Source organism: Salvelinus fontinalis, chromosome 38 (assembly GCF_029448725.1).
Source record: "Salvelinus fontinalis isolate EN_2023a chromosome 38, ASM2944872v1, whole genome shotgun sequence".
Lineage (NCBI taxonomy): Eukaryota > Metazoa > Chordata > Actinopteri > Salmoniformes > Salmonidae > Salvelinus > Salvelinus fontinalis.
Window position 1 is genome coordinate 26,446,650 of NC_074702.1, and position 20,204 is coordinate 26,466,853.

The following is a 20,204-nucleotide window of genomic DNA, read 5'->3' on the forward strand; positions in this document are numbered from 1 at the left end:
CTGTACGATGTAAACCTGCCCGAGCAACTTGTGACAATGCCTTGGCGCCCCCCCTCGGGTTCGTGCCGTGGGGGAGATCTTCATGGGCTATACGTAGCCTTGTCTCAAGGTAGTAGGTTGGTGGTTTGTGGATATCCCTCTAGTGGTGTGGGGGCTGTGCTTTGGCAAAGTGAGTGGGGTTACATCCTGCCTGGTTGGCTCTGTCCGTGGGGTATCGTCGGACGGGGCCACAGTGTCTCCTGACCCCTCCTGTCTCAGCCTCCAGTATCTATGCTGCGATAGTTTATGTGTCGGGGGCTAGGGTCTGTCTGTTATCTCTGGTGTTATTCTCCTGTGTTATCCGGTGTCCTGTGTGAATTTACGCATGCTCCCTCTAATTCTCTCCTTCTACCACCCTTCCCGGAGGACCTGAGCCCTAGGACCATGCCTCAGGACTACCTGGCCGGATGACTCCTTGCTGTCCCCAGTCCACCTGGTCGTGTCAACTGTTCTGCCTGCGGCTATGGAACCCTGACCTGTTCACCGAGCGTGTTACCTTGTCCCAGACCTGCTGTTTTCGACTTGCTCTCTCCACCGCACCTGCTGTCTCTAACTCTGAATGATCAACTATAAAAAGCCGACTGACATTTACTCCTGAGGTGCTGACCTGTTGCACCCTTTACAACCACTGTGATTATTATTATTTGACCCTGCTGGTCATCTATGAACATTTGAACATCTTGGCCATGTACTGTTATAATCTCCACCCGGCACAGCCAGAAGAGGACTGGCCACCCTTCAGAGCCTGGTTCCTCTCTAGGTTCCTGCATTTCTAGGGAGTCCTTCCTAGCTATCGTGCTTCTACATCTGCATTGCTAGCTGTGGGGTTTTAGCCTGCTTTTCTGTATAGCATTTTGTGACATCAGCTGACGTAAGAAAGGCTTTATGAATACATTTGATTGATTGATTGATACGGTGTCCATATTAGGACAGCCTCAGTCTCAGCAGGACTTCTGCAGATAGATAGAGACGGGTGCTGGAGACTACATTTTTAGAGGTCTCCCATTTCGAGGCAAAAGGGATTTCTCAGGGATTTCGGATCTAGCCTGGTCCCAGATCTGCTTGTGTCATCTTCCCAATTCCTATGGTCATTGGCATGACAATGACCAAAGAAGTTGCCAAGACAGCACAAACAGATCTGGGACCATGCTACCTCTGAACCAGTCCTCAAATAAAAAATTAGGGCAGCTAACAGAAAGGATTTTGGTGGTGCTGGGTAAACACATGGAGGTCTGGTCTGGTTCTCTGAAAGGCCCCCTGAAGTTTAACGTTAGGAAAAACACATCAGCATCAAAGCCGTGGATGGTAGATCCCTGCCAGGTTATCGCCTACTTTCCACAGGCCAGCCACATTTTTTAGAAACCCTTTGATGTCTAACAGGTAAAAACCTTTCTTTTGTAGTGTTGTACATTTGGAAAAGGAACATTTTGTGGCAGTGCCTTCCCATCAATGTAACTGGATATCATCATATTCAAACGGACTGCAACTAGGTGTTTGGTCTGTTTATCCCGGAAAGGAGAGGAGCAACCGAAAACGTGAACATGTGTTGAAAACCTGGTCCTACGAACCAATAACAGGATGTAACAGCAGGCTCTGTAGCCCTGACTGACACACACAGACAGACAGGATACCAATTGTTCTCCTCAGAGAGAGAGAGAGAGAGAGAGAGAGAGAGAGAGAGAGAGAGAGAGAGAGAGAGAGAGAGAGAGAGAGAGAGAGAGATAGAGAGAGAGTTTGTGTGTGTGTTGGATGGGAGAAGGGTTTGGAGGAAAGAGACAGTTTGGAGGAGAGAGCCAGGCCAGAAAGACAGAGAGAGGGGGCAGAAAGGTAGAGAGAGAGAGAGAGAGAGAGAGAGAGAGGGAGAAAAGGAAGCAGTTGTCCATGGACGTCTCAACCTGACCACCCAGACATAGCATCAGGCCACAGTCTCCTTTGTGTTGTCTGTAAACAGGACCTGTTGCAACTCCCTCAGGGGTTCTATATGCTCAGGATGCTAAAATGATTACCACAGGCAGCCTCTTGAGCTGATGTGAAAAATGAGATGTCTGTCAAAGGCCAGACAACATCAAAACACTGACACACTCACTCTTTTCCATCAGACATTCCTAAAACAACTATTTACAGAGGGTTTCTTTCTTCTCAAAAGTAGTTGTTAGCCTACTGTAAACAACAGGTTGCCTGTACCCATGTAATGGCTAGCTAAGTTTGTAAGAATTAAGACTGCACTTATGATTGCAATGTTAAAGAGTGGATGAAGTCATCATGTACTGTTTCTGTGAGACAGAAATGTGTGCTGCTTAATGGTTTTTGTCTACTTGTTTATGTCTATTGTAGCAGGAGCCAAAAAACAATTTAAAATAAAAAAAATTGTTGCACAAATATTACTTTATTCTTAACATTTTCTGTGTACAACATCATACACATTTCTCTTTGGAATAAAAACGGAACGGCTCATATATGGAAAATAAAACAGAGATCGAAAAATGTACAGAGCCGTTTTGTAAACATGCAAGAAAACAGTTTTGTCAGAGGAGTTTCCAACACAAATCCAGCTTAAAGGGGGGGTCCCGTTGGTTTGGGCGCCATGCTACATACAGAGAGAAAATACCATGGCTCTAAAAGGGGATTGATTTATTACATAGCCTATCATGTGACCTTCCTCGGGTTCAATATTACTCCACCCAATGCCTCTCTCTGTCTCTCCGGGTCACATTCTAACCCGTACATACCACCCGTGGACCTTCAGTGAATTTTTCAGGGGTATCCCTGGGAGAACTCTGATCAAAGTGACATTTTCATTTAGATAAAAGGGGCATCAATGACAGATTGATGAAGTGAGGTAGGATCTATGGCTATTAGAGGTAGAGGGGGAGAGAGGGAGTTCTCACCCCCTTTACCGTCCCCCCTCAGGCCTGGGGGCTCCTGTGGGCGAGAGCCAGATTACCATTGGCCCCAGGGGGGAGATGAACCCCAACCCCCACCCTCGAGGGAGTCTGGGGGACTCTGTAAACGTCAGCTCTGTGAAGGTGTCACTCTCAAATATTTGGCAACCTGATAGCTCATGGTCCCTTACACTTTGAACACCTACTATGGTGAAATCTGTTACATGAAAATAGAACCAAAATAATCTTTGTTTGGTGAGGAATTTAAAATGCCCTTGAAGTGAATATTTTGTGGTAGCGAAGTAAAAAGTTACTTTCTTCCACAAGGAATTGACCAGTTATCCAGTAAAATAACATATCACACTTTAATTCCTACCTGCAATGGCAACAGGGTAGCTTACACAGTAGCAACAGGTGTAAAGGTAATGCAGAGTTTGCTGCCAGCCAGTTACATAGCTGTAGCTGTCAAAATCAATAACAATTGTATCACAACGAACGTATCAGTGGTCAGTAGCTGCTGTGTAAGAGTTAGCTCTCTCTGGGGTAAGGTTCAGAGGTGCTGTAGGATCAAGATAACCCCGCGTCCCTCCTTGTCTAATACTACCGTCCCGGTAGTACTGCCTCTATAGAGTATTATGCTCAGTGTTTAATAGGTGAGGATTCTCTCTTAAAAAGTCAATGCTGTTTCTCTTTCTCTCTCTCACTCGTTTCCTCTCTCTCTCACATATTGTCCAGTTCAGTGCATTACCGACCCCACAGGGGTCCCTCGCGTGCCTGTTCCTACGCCTGCGTTTAAGAAGGGAAAAAGCAATACACAAACTCAACTGGCACAGTTCGGAATGAGGTACTCACGGTTCACTCCAGTTTCGAAAAAAAAACCTCTGTGGTTTTCCATTCTAAATGATTCATATGTTCGAGAGAAGAGTGTAGGGTTGTGTTGTTGTGCGTCCACGACGCTAAATACAGCCTCATCTGTGCCTGTTGTTTTCTCACTGATGCGCCTTATTGTTGGTTGTAGAGTCAGAGCGGAGCTTAGGGGAGGCTGTCAGTCACTATAGATCCGACAATACCTATTGGTTAGGACAGGGAGTGGGTGGGACAGGCATATCCAACACAACCACACACTCACTGACACAAACATATATGCAGAGGTAAATGATTCCACTTGAAAATAAGATGTAGCTCATACACACCCCTCACACTTTCCGTAGGACATATAAATACAGCATATCAACCTGGGAGAAGACTAAGGATTACAATACAGTAACAAAGTCTCTGTCCTTCAGTCATAGGGGAACATGTCTTCTTTTAGAGAAGTGGTGTCTAAACAGTGGACTCTTTGGGCCCCTCCTGTGCTGCGTTCTTGCAGCTGTAGAGCCACTTGATGACACGGGCGTTCCTCTCGATGATTGACACTCCCGTGGTCAGCTTCTCGGCCACCTCCTCCTGGAAAAGCCCCGCCTCTCCTGAGTGGCGGGAGAACTCGCTGGGCTCCGAGCCACCGCCCCCTCCCCCTATGCTCCTCAGCACCAATGAGAGCGTGTCTACGTCGCTGGCCCCACCCAGGAAGTTCTCAGGCCCCAGCCGGTCCACCATGTCCAGGTCCAGCCCGCAGTAGTCAAAGAAATGCTCCTGGTCAGACAACGCCACTGAGCATCGCAGAAGCAGATCTGACTTGGAGCGTTGTAGTCCCGAACGCCACCGCGGAGGCGGTGGCGGCGGCACCCGCTTCCAGACGTCCGCCTCGTTGTCGGTGTGGTCACTTACGTCATTGCTCTTGGTGATGCCATTGCCGTTTCTGGTACCATTGGTAGTGCCATTGCTAACACAGCTAACACCATTCTTAGTCCGCTCCGGTGTATAGCTGAAGCCAGGGCTGAGGCCAGGGCTGGGAAGCGGTGAGCGCTCGTGGTCCGTCTTACTGGATCTCCGGCTACCTGGCCCTACCTGTCCCCCGTCCACGGTGTCCTTGTCATTGGTCCAGGACATGCGTGAGTCACCATCCCGCGACAAAGCTTTCTCCTCGCTGATCACCATCTTCTGGGTGCCCCCCTCGCCCCCGCCACACTTCTCCCGCATGGAGCCCTGGAAGAGGCGGCGGACAAAGTTGTACCCCTTTATCTCCATGTTGGAGTTCCCCAATACGATGCCACCACTAGGCAGGCTTTTGCACTCTTTCTTCTGCCGATAGATGACCAGGGAGTCAGGCCGCAGCATGCGCTTACCGGTGCTCCTCCTCAGGATGGGGGCACTGTGAGGGGCTACCAGGGGTATGGAGTGTGGAGTCCTGGGAGTCCTGGGGCTGGGTGGGGTAACCTTGTTGGCGTTACTCCTGTTCCGTGCTTCCACATCCACCGACGTCCTCCGATTCTCCTTCCTCGAGTCATCATTCTCATTCTCATCTCGTATGGTGAGGGGACCGGTCAGGGTGGTGAAAGGGGCAGAGGATCGGCGGGGTGGCAGTCGTGGTGTGAGGCTCCCAGGCACGGTGTGGGGACGACGGTGTGGAGCAGGTGGTGTGCAAGGCACCAGGACGGGCTCCTGTTTGGTGTTAATGACCTGCTGGCTCTTAACGTACTTGGCCTTGTCTGCCTCTAGTCTCTCTACAGCGCTGATGGAACGGCCCTGGCCCCCACCCTCCATCTGCCTACGCAGGTAGTCCGGGCCCTTGTTGAGGAGCCTCAGAGGTGAGGGGGATCCTATGGGTGTTAGCGGCTTCATGGTGCTCCACCCTTCTGGGTAAAGACATCAAAACAGCAGCCCCAAAATGGCTGCCTTCTCCTGCAGCTGGTTGCGAAAGGTGTTCCCCCTGGATCTATTGTTGTACCTTTCGAGTTCTAGTCTGGTGTGAACTTTTCAGTAAGCTTTCCGCTTCAGAACTAAAGCATATCAGCTCCCATTCTCACTCACAGTTCCTGAATCTCTCTACTGAGGAAATAACTAGGTGGCAATTCTGTGACCACAGAGGCCAAGTTTGTTGCGGAGCTTTCTATAGATAGCTTATAGTCTCTTTTTGGGCACTATTGGAGCCCAGACAAATTGATATCTCTATCCAGTATTTACACAGGCATTTGGATAAATAGGCAGGGTGCAGGGAAATTCTTTTGCCACTGGCCAACAGCACTCCCAAATGGGACGTTCTCCTGCCCACAGCGCAGCAGAAATAGTTCACTTTGAAAGGGTTACTATTTTTCACCCTCCCCCTTACTTTCTTTTTCTCTCTGTCCGTCTCTCCCTGAGCGATCCCTCCTTTTCCGTTGATCTTTTCACTGAAGGTTAGCCCTGGGAAATGAGATATAATGGCCACAAATATTTGCTTTGTGAAGGCAGGCAGTCTGAGGGACGCTGGGTCGAGAGACGCCTATTTGTTCGGCCGCCGTCGCGGTTGAGGTGACCTGAGGGTGGGCGGTGGGCACCGGGACACTTCTGACGTTGACGGACGGATGAAGGACTTGTCCTTGTCCTCACCTGCACTCACAGTCCCTGGGAGAAAAACATAAAAAAGAGAGGTGTTAGCACGGCCTACTTTTCTCCAGGGCCGCAGAGACGGAGAAACAGAGAGAGACCATATGGCAGAGAGTGACAGTGGTCTCTAAAGCTCACACTGAGCTCATATCACACTCTTTAGAGCTGGAATGAGTCCTGTGTCTGCCAGGAAAGAGCTGGGCCAAGCTCCCACGCATGCACTGAGCTGACTGCTTTTGGGAATACACAAAACATGCCAATCCAAGTTTTACGAGGAATTGAATATCTTGGCGGCTACGATAATAATAGGAATCCTACTTCTGCATTGATATTCACAACAGCCTGTAGCTGTGAGAGTGTGTCTGTGTGTCTATGTTGAGAGTGTGTCTGTGTGTCTATGTTGAGAGTGTGTCTGTGTGTCTATGTTGCGAGTGTGTCTGTGTGTCTATGTTGAGAGTGTGTCTGTGTGTCTATGTTGAGAGTGTGTCTGTGTGTCAATGTGCACAATGGGAAGGAGCTCAACACATCTCCCTGAACGATTTCTCCTCAACATGCGAGGTTCACAGAAAAGAGGCATGGCTCCTAATATAAAATTGCATAACTAGCTGTGATGAGTTGAACAAAGTTTCTGCACACCACATTTGCATTCCTAAACGGCTGTACGGAACGCTTCGCTAACGCAAGACCATCAATATTTTAAAACGCTGCAAAAATCAAACTGCTAAGTAAACCAATACACTTCCAACGCAATAACTCTCTCACAGTGCAGTGAGGCAGCTTGTTCTCCAAATTAGCAAACCCCAATGAAAGATGAATTCAACTTTAAAACCAAAAGTAACTGGAGTTGTTTGAAATGGTACATATCTCAGTTACATGGTGCATAGAAAGAGAAGAGCGTTATTTTTAGGGGAACGCATTGCGATGAGTTGGGAGTAAGGAAGGGAGGGGGCAAGGTTGCATGTCTATAACGGGATAGTGTACCTAAACCAAGGAGGATGCTCTCTAGCTATTTATAGCTAGAGAGCATCCCAACATGATTATCCTGTGTGCGTGTGTGTGTCAGCACGTGTCAATAAGGCCCTGCGCAGTAAATTAAATTGTTTGTCTGCAGAATTGGTTTGCAGATTATCAGGCCTTTTGGAGAGCCCACATTCTGTTATTTTTCATGTGTAAATACAGAAGGCCAATTTTTTTTGTACCTTTATTTAACTAGGAAAGTCAGTTAAGAACAAATTCTTATTTCACAATGACGGCCTACCCCTCCTCTAACCCAGACGATGCTGGGTTAATTGTGCACCGCCCTATGGGACTCCCGATTACAGCCAGTTGCGATACAGCCCGGGATTGAACCAGGGTCTGTAGTGACACCTCCAGCATTGAGATGCAGTGCCTTAGACCGCTGCGCCACTCGGGAGCCTACACGGGCTACCATGTGGGGTATAGCAGTAGAAAGACCTCGTCTGTAAACCCCAGAACTGCTACAAAAACCTGGGGGCACAGGTGGTGGCTGTATTTCATTTACTTTCCTTCAAAAAGTATTAAGAAACTGGCCCAGAGAACCAAACATGCTCCTTCTGCTGTGTGACAGCTGAAGAGTCAGAGTGGTATTGTTCTCAGAGTGGCCTGAGGTGCGATACAAATAAGTCTATTTTGGCACTTCGTTTTTATGAGGCAAAACAATGGGTGACCTCCTGGCAGGAAAAGGATCTATGTCTGTGGTGTTTCTAAAGGGTTTTGTGTACACATTACATAATAGTATACGGTTAGTATGTTGGTACGGTTCAATAGCAAAGAAACAGAGGCACTTTGCAAATAGCAAGTACTGTCCATATCCTAGCCCCAATGATCACGAAACAAACCCCCAAGACTTTAAACAAAGTCCTACGGATTTGTGAAAAAGCTAACTACTGGCAGCATGACATAAAAACGGGGCTTACCTCCCTACCTCCGTCGTTTAAGTTGGCTCTCTACCGTTCAACCTCCACACCTCTCTCGCGTCAGCCCCCCCCCCCCCCTGCCCTGCTGTCGAAAGGCCTACTTCTATAAATTCCGTTTAGAGAGGAGGGGGGACGACTACACTTTCCAGATGTCAAGCAGGCAATGCCGGGAAAGGTACCCATTGTTTGGAATAAGACAAACATCAACAGGTGTCAGAGGAAAGAGTCTAGACAGGGATAAAAACAGAAAGGATAACTCTTTATTTGGATGGTCCACCTCTAGCTGCTCTACAGACTGTCAGTAACATTTCAACCAACTACTGTATCTACTAACCTTAACCCTTATCCTAACTCTAAATTGAACCCTTACCCTAACCCATTTTCTAAATCTAACCCTAACATTAGCACCCAGTTGCCTACTTTGTTGATAGCTTGACCATCTGTATCTACAGATGGACTATCCAGACCGTCCAATAAAGTGTGACTACAGAAAGAAAGAAAGAGGGGATGAAAAATGTAGCGGAACTAAGGGTAGCGGTGGTGGAGGTGGCGGGGCATCATATTTACGACACACCGTTCTTCCGGAGCATATGTGCTCCATCAGACAGTAGGATTGCCGTTTCAAGTGGAAGGATTATGCCACTGGAGCGTAAAGCAAGATTAGCGCCTGGCCTATGAACTCAAACATGGGGTACTGATGACAGGCAGCCTCTACCCCTCCATGGAAGTGTGAGTTTTTCAATTCAATCTGAATAGGACTTCTATAGAGTTTGTGGCATGTAGTAGATGCTGGTTTAAGTAATGACCAATGGAGGACAAAACGGGTGACCACAGGATGTTGGAGTCAAGAATTAAACAAATAGTAATAGTTACACGTTATATGACAAAGCAAGGGAGAATGTTCAGAACATGAAAGTATAACTCCAGAGACCATACGTCTTTTGAAAACCACTGCCTTTTCGCTAAGACCAAGTTCAAAAACCATGTTCCCCGCTGAGATTGACCGTGTTCATAAGAATGCCTTTTGTTCTTTGAAATGTAAATGTCTTCTGAAGGCATTGTATTCATTGGATGGGACACCAGCCACTTGAAGAGAGCCAGCCAGTCTCTGATTAGAGTTTATCTCTCGCTCTGAGCACTGTGAGTACTATCACTGAGAACAATGCATAGATCAGTGTGAATCACAACGCTAGCCGTTGGTCGTTTGGGACACTATTTATTACTTACAAACCAGACAGTCGCCCAAATTGAAGTTTGCTCATATTTCTTCTGGACACACATGGTGATTGATAACTGAGAGAAGATGTAGAAATAGACCGGTTTCAAGCCACAAGGTAAGAAAACAGGTTGGATCTGAAAACACAGGGTGAGGTCAGTAGACCAGGTTGACGCGTATGCACGTGCGCACACATACACAATGAGAGCGAGGGGGGGATCCCAACCTGGATTTACACACAGACAATAGCCTCCAGTAACTCCATTGACTCTAATGAGACTAATTAGTACCCAGCACCCTTTGTGATCTTCTCTCTTTTGAAAAGCGTGTGATGGCCACAGTAGAACATTTCCCCTATTACACTGCATGGTCCCTGATCTCACCCTGACTTCCCCCTTCTTTCACAATGGGTAAATATTAACTGACTTGCCTCGTTAAATAAAGGTTCATAAAAAAAAAAAAAAATGATACAGAGCAGGACAGATTGCTTTCGTCTGTACAGGATGTCTCTATTTTGCACTTATAGGCTTCGACGCTCCACTCACTGTCTTCCAGTGATTAGCTTCGAATGACAAAAGAGCCACATTCAGTGAGTTAAGTGGCCATCTCATCTATTTTATGGTTGGGAGGAGGTCTATTGAGGTGGCGGTCCCTTAACTCGTCCCCCTTGTGACCTGATGCCCCCCTGCATGACAGTGGAGGGGTCTGAGGTACCCCCCGTCCCCACCCCACCCTGCAACATCCCCCAGCTCCTGCCCCCCAACCATACATCAAGTAGCTAATGGCCTGATGGCACTCGAAGCCTCACAATTGTGATGGGATTTACAGTGTGTCACTGGCTTTGTCTGTTGGGCCAGTGGAGGGGTGTTTGTCCCCCTGGCTCCATCTCTGTTATTTTTTATTGTCATGTTGTTGTTTTTGTCCTCCCCCAACTAATGAGATGGAGTGGTCCAGGTCTTTCCCTTCTTATCTACCAGACCCAGAGAGAGCCATTGTTTAGAGCCATTAATAATGCAATGTCTGTGGCCCTAGAAGAGCCAATTCTCTGTCCATCCTCAGAACAGACCCTCTAGAGATGTTTCTGTAGTGCTGGTTAATGACCGAACAGGATTGAACCGTTAATTTGGACCATTAATGGTCATCGTCTTTATGTTCACACATGGCGCTGTCAACCTGGGCGTGTTGTGCGTCCATAGAATCTACAGATGCCGCAAGAAAATCCTGAATAGGTCCTGGTTAAAACGTTGGAGTCCAATGGTGATGGTCTTCCAGCTTCTGCCTGTGTCATCCTACAGAGAGGAGACAGATGTACCTCTAGCACCATTTGTATTTGAAACAGTAGCTAAATTAACAATCAATTGAATTAGTTGGTTTTTGAATTAGGTCTGTCCTCTGAGCTCTGAAGTGGGAAACATATAGGCATGACCTTTGCTTTTGGTTTATCAAACCTGGGTCATACTCATCAACCAAGTAGCCCAAATAATACCATTGATTAAAAGCAAAATTGATTGAGCCGAATCCATTTGTTGTGCACACAACCCGCAATGCGACCCTGGTGATCACGGGATGTCGCCCCTTTTCGCGCTCGCACTTCGCTACCCAGTTGTCTGTATGGCCCAGAGGTCCTGATGCAGCATGACACAAAACATCTGCTTCCTCTTATGGGCTACATGGGGGCGCCTGGTTAAGCCTTCCCTGCAGGCGGGCTAGCAGCTTCACAGAGAGTGAGAGGGAGAGGGGACAGACAGAGGGGGGGAAATGACAGGGTGGGAGGGACAAACAGAGAGAAAGAAAGCAGGAGAGGGGGGGGGGTGAGACAAATACAGCGAGAGCGAGAGAGTGCGAGTGGGGTAGAAAAAGAGAGATGGACAGTGACGAATGAAAGCCAGGGAGATGAGAGGGGTACAGAAGAGGTTATTAAGAACAAATTCTTATTTACAATGACGACAGTGGGTTTAACTGCCTTGTTCAGGGGCAGAACAACAGATTTTTATCTTGTCAGCTCGGGGGTTTGATCCAGCCATCTTACTGGCCCAACACTCTAACCACTAGGCTACCTGCCGCCTCCTCATTACCACTTTACAGTATCTAAGTCAGATATTTATATTAGCCTAGTCCAAGCATATTCAAGGTTGGGAAAGTCCTACAAGTCTGAGGCCAATCACAAAAACCTGAAGTACAGAACGTCACTTAAAACAAGCACCCTTGATTAGCTACTCAAAGGACACATGGACTACCTGATTGGAGGCGCAAGACCGCAGGCCCTGGTCAACCTCTTATCAGCTCTCACACCCCTGCAGAGCTAATAAAGGTTGAAACGGTTGAGATAAGACGGCCAGACTTCCTAGACTATTCTAACTTGTAACTTTTTTGTCCGACAGCAGGAGCAGGCACCCTCCTGGTTGAGCTGATAACCACAGCACAGTTGACCTACAGTATGTAACCCAATGACTCAATACGGACTGTTTGTCTTACACATTTTAGGCCTAATGCATGGAAAAACACAATGAAGCATGCTTTTTGCCCACATAGACAATTCTACTGATGCAGAAAAAACATAGCTCTATTCACTGGCCTTTCAGTATTATATTCATTCAGATATCTTTCTACGTAACTTTGATTTGTGGTGAGGGACACGTCCCCCCCTGTCCTTAGTGGAAGTTACTGCCATGGACGCAACCTGTGTTCCACTCAGGAACCAGCCCCAGCCCCGGACTCCCTGGTAACCCATGCCACATTATAGTGACACCTGATCCACCCTCTGTCTACAGCTCAAGTGGTGGAATGTTAAGCCTCTGCTATGATGACTCGCTGTCGACGAGTGAACTAATGAAGGGTGAGCTCATACACATGGAAGGAGAACATGTATACTGGGAACCTATCAAGAAAATGTTGGAAAAATGCATTACATATTACAATAGTCCTTCTGGTCAGGAATTTGGGGAATGCAGCTGAGGTCAAAAGGGAGATGGGAGAGGTTGGTGGTGGATTGGAGGGGGGGGGGGGGGGGGGGGGCATGCTTGCTTGGGGGTATGTGGTGCCTCCATCCCAGGTCTGGATAGTTTGGTGTACATATTCTGAGCAATGACCACCACTGTTACACCTATAAATGCCAACATGTCTTTATGTGACTAAACAAAACAAACCCTCTGTCAAATATACTGCTGAATGCTGTGTGTGAGAAAGAACCTTGTTGTGTACCAGAGAGTACCCCCCAAACCTCCCAAATACACCATCCTGGGGTTGTATACACAGTACTGTACACACACGTACATCTGGGCACATCCCCTGGAGTGTTAAATTATGAAGGCTGTTCTGCCGGAGTAAGCCCTCATTAAGCTCTCAGCTGGTGTGAAAGCTCTTGCTGGAGACGAGCCAGATGTTTGATTTCAATAAGTCGGAAGAATTCGCCCTCTCTGAAGCAGCAAATGCCAGTTTCTAGTGGTGTTAAAAGAGAGTTTGAGGCATGCGGCCCATTTGCAGAACCCGTAAGGGAATGTCCAACAAGATGAGAGGTTTCATGTATTTTCTCTTTCTACTTTGTGTCAGTACACAAAATACATTTTGTCAGTGCTGCAGTTTTTCACTAAGTTTAGCACAGCTGGGCAACTTGTGTGTTAGTTCTGTCGAAACGTGAGGGTGTCTGCATTTACAGCCTCTTAGCACTCTAAATAGAAAATAATGGGAACCACAAACCATTCTCACAGAAGTCTTACAACGTTGCAGGGATGTTCCGACGAGACCTTTTGTCTGTTATAGCATCATCCAAGTGTTGGAGGGGGGACTCCTCCAGCTATGCCTCCCTCCCCAAACATCATGTCATCTCTGAACACACTGATCCATCCTAGCCAACCACTGTGCCAGAGGGCACCCCCTACCACCACTCACAGTCTCACCCTTTCCATTGATTAGCTATCTGTCCCAGTATGGATGAACCATGGCCTGAATACGATGTACCAACCTACAATGTAGGCTACCAGTCACTTATCACCAACTCACCACCAATGTGACGGCCACAGTTATCAACTGAACGGAAAAACCAATACGACTCTATTAGCTTACCTTTCAACTTACCCTGAGGAAAAGAGAGAAAGTCAGCTAATGTGTTTTTCATATTTCCCTGCGAAAACATGCCACATTTACAGAGGCCCACCAAGCACTGACCACTTACGACTTGCCCTACTTTTTTGTATTTTTCGGATATTTACGAACCGAATAAAGGAGTCAACCATGGGGAAAACTAGATGAGGGGAAAACCTCTCAAACACAGTCCCAGAACAAGGCCCGGTGTTTTCCTTCCTGTCATATGTACTCTTAGTGTGTCACCTCTACTGAACCTGCCAGCTGTCTTCACTCATTACCCAGTCGTCAGCCTACGTCTCCACAAACAGGCCCCAAGTACCACAGAAATAGACCCCTCGTTCCTCCTCCTTGCCCTGTCAGAGTCACCAAGACTCCCCATAGTGAGTCGGATGGAGAGGACGGATGGAATGGACAGCAGTCTCGGAGGCTGCCGGGCCCAGCACTGCCGTGTCCAGCACTGTCTTGTCCTCTTAATTGAAGGGCCCAGACTGTCATGCGACAGCGACTGAGTGGATATTACGGCTCTATGGGTGATTCTGATTGGATGTGGCAGAGCCACCGAGGTAACCAGCAGGGCTGTGAACAATTACATGGATGTGAGAGGGAGAGGAGCTCCCACAGCTGTCATCACGACACAGGGGACCAGTAGGAGATGGAGGGGCGGACCTCCTTTCATGATTTAGTTATCGATGATTCATTATTTATTGGGTTAGGGGCTGATAGAGATGGGTGCTACAGTGGGAGGATAGTTGACTAGATTCATAGGGATAATTATCTGATTTGTTGTGCCTCCGATGAAGATTCTGGAGGGGAACTTTTAGCTAATGTACTTAGAAAAAAGGGTACCCATAGTAGAACCCTTTTTGGTTCCAGGTAGAACTCTTTTGGGTTCCATGTAGAACCCTCTGTGGAAAGGGTTTTACATGGACCCCAAAAGGGTTCTACCTGGAACCAAAAGGGTTCTATCTGGAACCAAAAAGGGTTCTTCAAAGAGTTATTCTATGGGGACAGCCAAAGAACCGTTTTAGGTTATAGATAGCACCTTTAATTTTTAAGAGTGATGGGCTGGGAATTGCCAGGGATAGGATATTTATCGCGATTCTCAGGATTCTATATGTATTGTAATTAGATACTGCGATTTTACTGCGATTCGATGATCCAAACATATTGCTCATCATATATCTGCTGTAGGGGGACAAGAGATAGCCACGAGTGATTTGTTTGAAGAGAGATGTTTGAGGAGATGGAGAACAAGCCATGAAGGAAAAATACAGGAGTTTTGGTACAGGTACAGCCCAAACACCAATGTCGTTTTTGAATAATAGATTTTTACCTGTTGTGGAAATTACTTACTGAAAGAAACTACAATACATAAGTATCCTCAAGGAAAGATGAAGCCCTTGATGAAACTTTGTACACTAAGTTCTCTGTTCGGTGCATTTCCAGTTTAGCTTTGGATGAAGCTAGGTATCTCAAAAGCACCTCCTCGAACACAACACATTTAAAGGAACAATAAAGTCAAATTATAAGCTCCGATTCTGACAGTTTGTGTGAAGACTGAGGATGTTTGAAGTCTCACACAGCAGTGATGATTGTCAAATGTCTCACACCAGCTGCCTCTCATTCTCTCATACACACTCTCTCTCCCCCCCACACACAGACACAGACACACACACACACACACACACACTCATAGTGCCAGGGGGAAGGTGATGTCACTTACAGGACCCTTTACCCTCTAATTAGGAACCTGAACTTCCTTCCGTAACTAGGGGGCTTCACCTTCTGTAACTAGTGGGCTGTACATGGCAACCATGCAACAGGAAAGGGATTTGCCCCCCCCAAAAATTAGATTTTCATTTTGGAGAATACAATATGACACACACAAACCAATGATTTTCATTTGGGGAAATGACTGATTACAAGACTGGTCTGTGAGAGAAAACACAAGAATTCAGTGGAAAGTGACTGTGGGTTTCATGAACTTTAAGTGATAAGAAACACACGAGGGGCCTATTGTGAACTAAAACCATGAAAGGCCCTGTGGCGTCCACTATATTTCAGCAGTTCAGATTGATGTGGGTAAACACCAATGAGATTATACATGTGGAGAGTCTCAAAAAAGAGAGTGTAAAGATAAATGACAGAGAGAAATGAAGAATGAGACTGAAAGAATGCAGACATAACAAGAGCATGTGTCCCATAAGTGGCTCAGCCCGGTCCTACACCAGGGCAAACATGGGTCAATGGCATACCGCTGGTAAGTTTAAACTGCTATTTGTCAGTCTAGTACGCGATGTGTGTATTTCTACGGAATGTGTGTGTGTGTGTGTGTTGCTGGATGAACACGTGGCTATGTATTCACACACACAAACCTCCAGAAAAGGTCACTGTGTGTGACATTTTGGGCCCTGACTCGACCGCCGCTGTGAGTCCTCGCTTGGTCAGTCAGAGACCCGGACCTCACCGCTGCCACCAACACCGCGGGTAATCTGAGCCGTTTAACCGCGGAGGCCCGGCCCATGTTACATTTAATTTTAGTCATCCAAATGATGTCAGTGCTCCTGTCATCACCAGACCGGGCTGCTGTTGGAGGTTGGCTTTGCCTGCTCTCTGCTCTGTTTGTGCCACTGGGCCTGCCGTAGCAGAGCACATCTTCCTGCCTGTCTGCTCTGGTGGGATCAACTCCAAAGACAGACAGCCTTATTACAGCAGCTAAATTAGCAGTGTGTGAACGCACTGCCATAGGTGAAAAATACACTACAGATGTTTACAACTTTTCCATGATGCCAGACTGTTAATTTGCAGGTAGTGTCGGTCAGATCACTGCTGGTTCCCGCAGACTGGAAGCCATGAGCATAGGAAGAGATGACGCATACTTGTGTTCTCACACATGACAGATCTCAAAGCTTGTTTCATAAGGAGGATCTTTAAAGGCCAAATACATCAAGGAACTACACAGTTATCTGTATGATGGTTGTCTATTATTTAACTAGGCAAGTCAGTTAAGAACAAATTCTTATTTTCAATGACAGCGGGTTAACTGCCTTGTACAGGGGCAGAACGACAGATTTGTACCTTGTCAACTTGGGGATTCGAACTTGCAACCTTTCGGTTACTAGTCCAACACTGTAACCACTAGGCTACGCTGCCGCCCCTATGGGTTATAACCTTCCACAAAACACTGGTGGATGTCCTAAATCTGCCAGGCTCCTGTCCTCACAGCCAAAGATCACCTCTTCTCATCTCCAAAGAGCGACCGGGAGTAGAAAAGGCCACTGAACGTGAGAGACTACTGCCGTGACTGTGTGTACAACTGCTGAGGAATCACATTGAGCTTCATCTCTCAGCAATGTCACACAAAATCAAACTAACTGCATTGTGGTGGGGGAGATCATGTCGGTTCACTGGCTAGGAAGTAAGAGCACATCAGCATCATCCCTACTGCTTGATATGCTAGCACAGCTGTCCATGTCCGCATCTTAAAACATGCAACGGCCTGTCAAAATGTAACAACATCACAAAGTTACCACAGTGCATGATTAAAAAATACCTCTGCTGCTTTTCTTTATAATCGGAAGGGGAAACAGACTGCTCTATGGACACCACAGCACGTGGTGTTTGTGGTTGCAAGATAAAAGAGTGCCCTTTGTTTGGTCTAGTACTCCAGGTTATATGGACTGACCTTCAGTGGTATATGCTAGTGACTCCACACTAATAATCTACTATCTCCAAATATCAGAAAGAGATGGTAGGGGATGAGTAGAACGTGGGCCACACAATGCTCTGGCCCAACCCTGGTCTAAGGGAACTTGAGCATCACCCAAGACTGACTGTGAGATACAATAGGTTTTGACTTGTGGTTGTGAGATCTCAGGTAGCGCAGTCTTCTGCCCCATGTCTCACTTTTTAGGGCACTTACTTGGCTCATCAGTGTCTAATATATTCCCTATAGGTTTATTGCCATTGGCCTAATGTCTAAACCAGGTTAGACTACAACCTGAGGCCACATAAAATGTTGCCATTGCAGGAAACAGATTGCCACACAATGGCTTCAAGGCAACATACACAGAACAAAAATATAAATGCAACATGTAAAGTGTTGGTCCCATGTTTCATGTGTTGAAATAAAAGATCCCAGAAATGTTCCATATGCACATTTCTCTCAAATTTTGTGCACAAATTTGTTTACATCCCTGTTAGTGAACATTTCTCATTTGCCAAGATAATCCATCCATCTGACAGGTGTGGCATATCAAAAAGCTGATTAAACAGTATGATCATTACACATGTGCACCTTGGGCTGGGGACAATAAAAGGCCACCCTAAAATGTGCAGTTTTGTCACACAACACAATGCCACAGACGTCTCAAGTTTTGAGGGAGCGTGCAATTGGCATACTGACTGCAGAAATGTCCACCAGAGCTGCTGCCAGAGAATTTAATGTTAATTTCTCTACCATAAGCCACCTCCAACGTCGTTTTAGAGAATTTGGCAGTACGTCTAACTGGCCTCACAAAAGCAGACCACATGTATGGCGTCATGTGGGCGAGCAGTTTGCTGATGTCAAAGTTGTGAACAGGGTTCCCCATGGTGTTGGTGGGGTTATGATATGGGCATGCATAAGCTACGGACAACAAACACAATTGCATTTTATCAATAGTAATTTGAATGCACAAAAACACAGTGACGAGATCCCGAGGCCCATTGTGAGGCCTATTTTTTTTTAAAGGTATCTGTGACCAACAGATGCATATCTGCATTCCCAGTCATGTGAAAGCCATAGATTAGGGCCTAATGAATTGATTTAAAATGAATGATTTCCTCATATGAACTGTAACTCAGTAAAAATCTATGGAAACATTGCACTCACTCATGGAAAATTCAAGGCCCTTACAAGGAGATCAGATGTTTTGAAGCTCATCCATAATTTCTTCTCATGCTTTAGTTTTTATCGGGAGGAAAATATGATGGTCCAGGGTAGTATGTATCCCTCTTGTCCAATCAGCGCGCGGATGTTCAATCTTATCAGGAAGCCATTTCACCAGATCTCCCTTTTATCTTGACCGTAGTCACAAGCAGTCGGGAAACGGCAGTCTTAACGACTAGAACAGTTCACGGTCGAGTCAGAGGGGCCTTCATGTATAGGTTTCATGTCATATGATGAATTATAGTACATGTCAACTTCTCCAACAGCGCTGGCCTCCGAGGCTGACAGTTAAACTTTAAAATGCCATGTAGCACTACACAATCCACTTTATGCACAAAAATACATTACTGGTGCTTGCAGTTTATATAAGGCATATTACATGTGAGGGTATAGCCTATCCATCTGGAATCACAAACTGACTGGCACACTGCCTAAAATAAATGCACAGTTATGCTTATTCAAGAATACCAACAGGCAGTGCACCCGGCTTGAAAGTAGCCTACTTTGCGTTAAGTTATGGTGAGGACAACACTAGCATGCGTGCATTATGTTGATTACCCCCGTTTCCAACATGATAAAACAGGCATAAATAAAATGTTCCTCTCAGTGAGGCATTGCTGACCCGTTAGCAAAATAACCTCTCAACCCGAATAACACACCGCCAAGACGCACTGAATGCACCTTGTCACATTGCCTAGGGTTTATTTGTGGTGTACTTGTTACTCACACGTGTCCAGAGTGCGCTCCAGCACCATTCAGTAAACCTGCTCTCGACAATTACCCGTAATATTCAGTAACATATATAATAGTCTACAACAGAGTTATAAACAAGCTAAGTTCGAATCTACTCCCCCATTTATCCACATATGATCAGGCATAATATATTGAATTATTTACAGCTCAGATCATAGTTGATTAAACCATACATAATACGGAAATAATTATTGTCAATGCTCAATGCAGAAGGCTATTAATTCACGACACTGATGGAAAGCACACCTCAAAACGATGGAGCATCTTTTGTATTTCATTTACCTAGTAATACGATCTACAGTAGGCTATTAAAAGGGCATTATAACTTTGTGCTACCCAATCAGTTTAAAAATACATTTCATGCTCACCTTGTGTTGTGTTGCTCTTCATGCATGTGAAGGTGTCCTCTCGTTTCTTTCTGTTCTTTTAACCGCTGGGACGGGACATGGATCTGTCGGAGTGGTTCTGCTCAGCTTCTTGTGTAGCCTAGTTTATTCGGCAGATAGTCGGACTGACGCTAGTGCTCCACGCTTCTTGTCTGCTGTGCTTCGTCCGCTCCCTGCGCAGACAGCCAGTTTACGTTGTAGCAGCGGTGCGACTCCGTGGCACAATGGTGAGTGGGCAGGTAGGGCGCTGTGCAAACTGACTCATGTTCAGCCTTTATGTGGGGGTGGGTGATTAGAGGGGGAGGAGATAGACCTTGAGTTCATTTTTCAGGGCCAGGTAAGTTTTAATCAGAATCAAGATGTTTAGTTAAAGTACTGTACATACATAATCACTGATGATGGTCAGGAGAACGATGATAGGCTTTACCTTACCTAATGTACTTCAGAACAATATTGAAGACGAAACAGAACTTGGTATCAGACATTTTTAGATTTGTATGGCTAAAATAGATT

General features: G+C 46.3%; 1 protein-coding gene across 1 annotated transcript; it reads right to left on the bottom strand.

Moving 5' to 3' along the window:
- Positions 1 to 2,406: 2,406 nt before the first annotated feature.
- On the bottom strand, positions 2,407 to 19,930 carry LOC129837660 (protein FAM110C-like). The gene is made up of 2 exons (XM_055903996.1): positions 19,674 to 19,930; positions 2,407 to 6,404 (listed from the first exon to the last, which is right to left on the bottom strand). The coding sequence occupies exon 2, from the start codon at positions 5,640 to 5,642 to the stop codon at positions 4,245 to 4,247; it is 1,398 nt and encodes a 465-aa protein (XP_055759971.1). The 5' UTR covers positions 5,643 to 6,404; positions 19,674 to 19,930; the 3' UTR covers positions 2,407 to 4,244.
- Between the last annotated feature and the right edge of the window lie 274 nt (positions 19,931 to 20,204).

What these genes read in the sequence shown, in the direction of transcription:
- LOC129837660 (XM_055903996.1), bottom strand. Translation starts at nt 5,642, where the DNA reads ATGAAGCCGCTAACACCCATAGGATCCCCCTCACCTCTGAGGCTCCTC.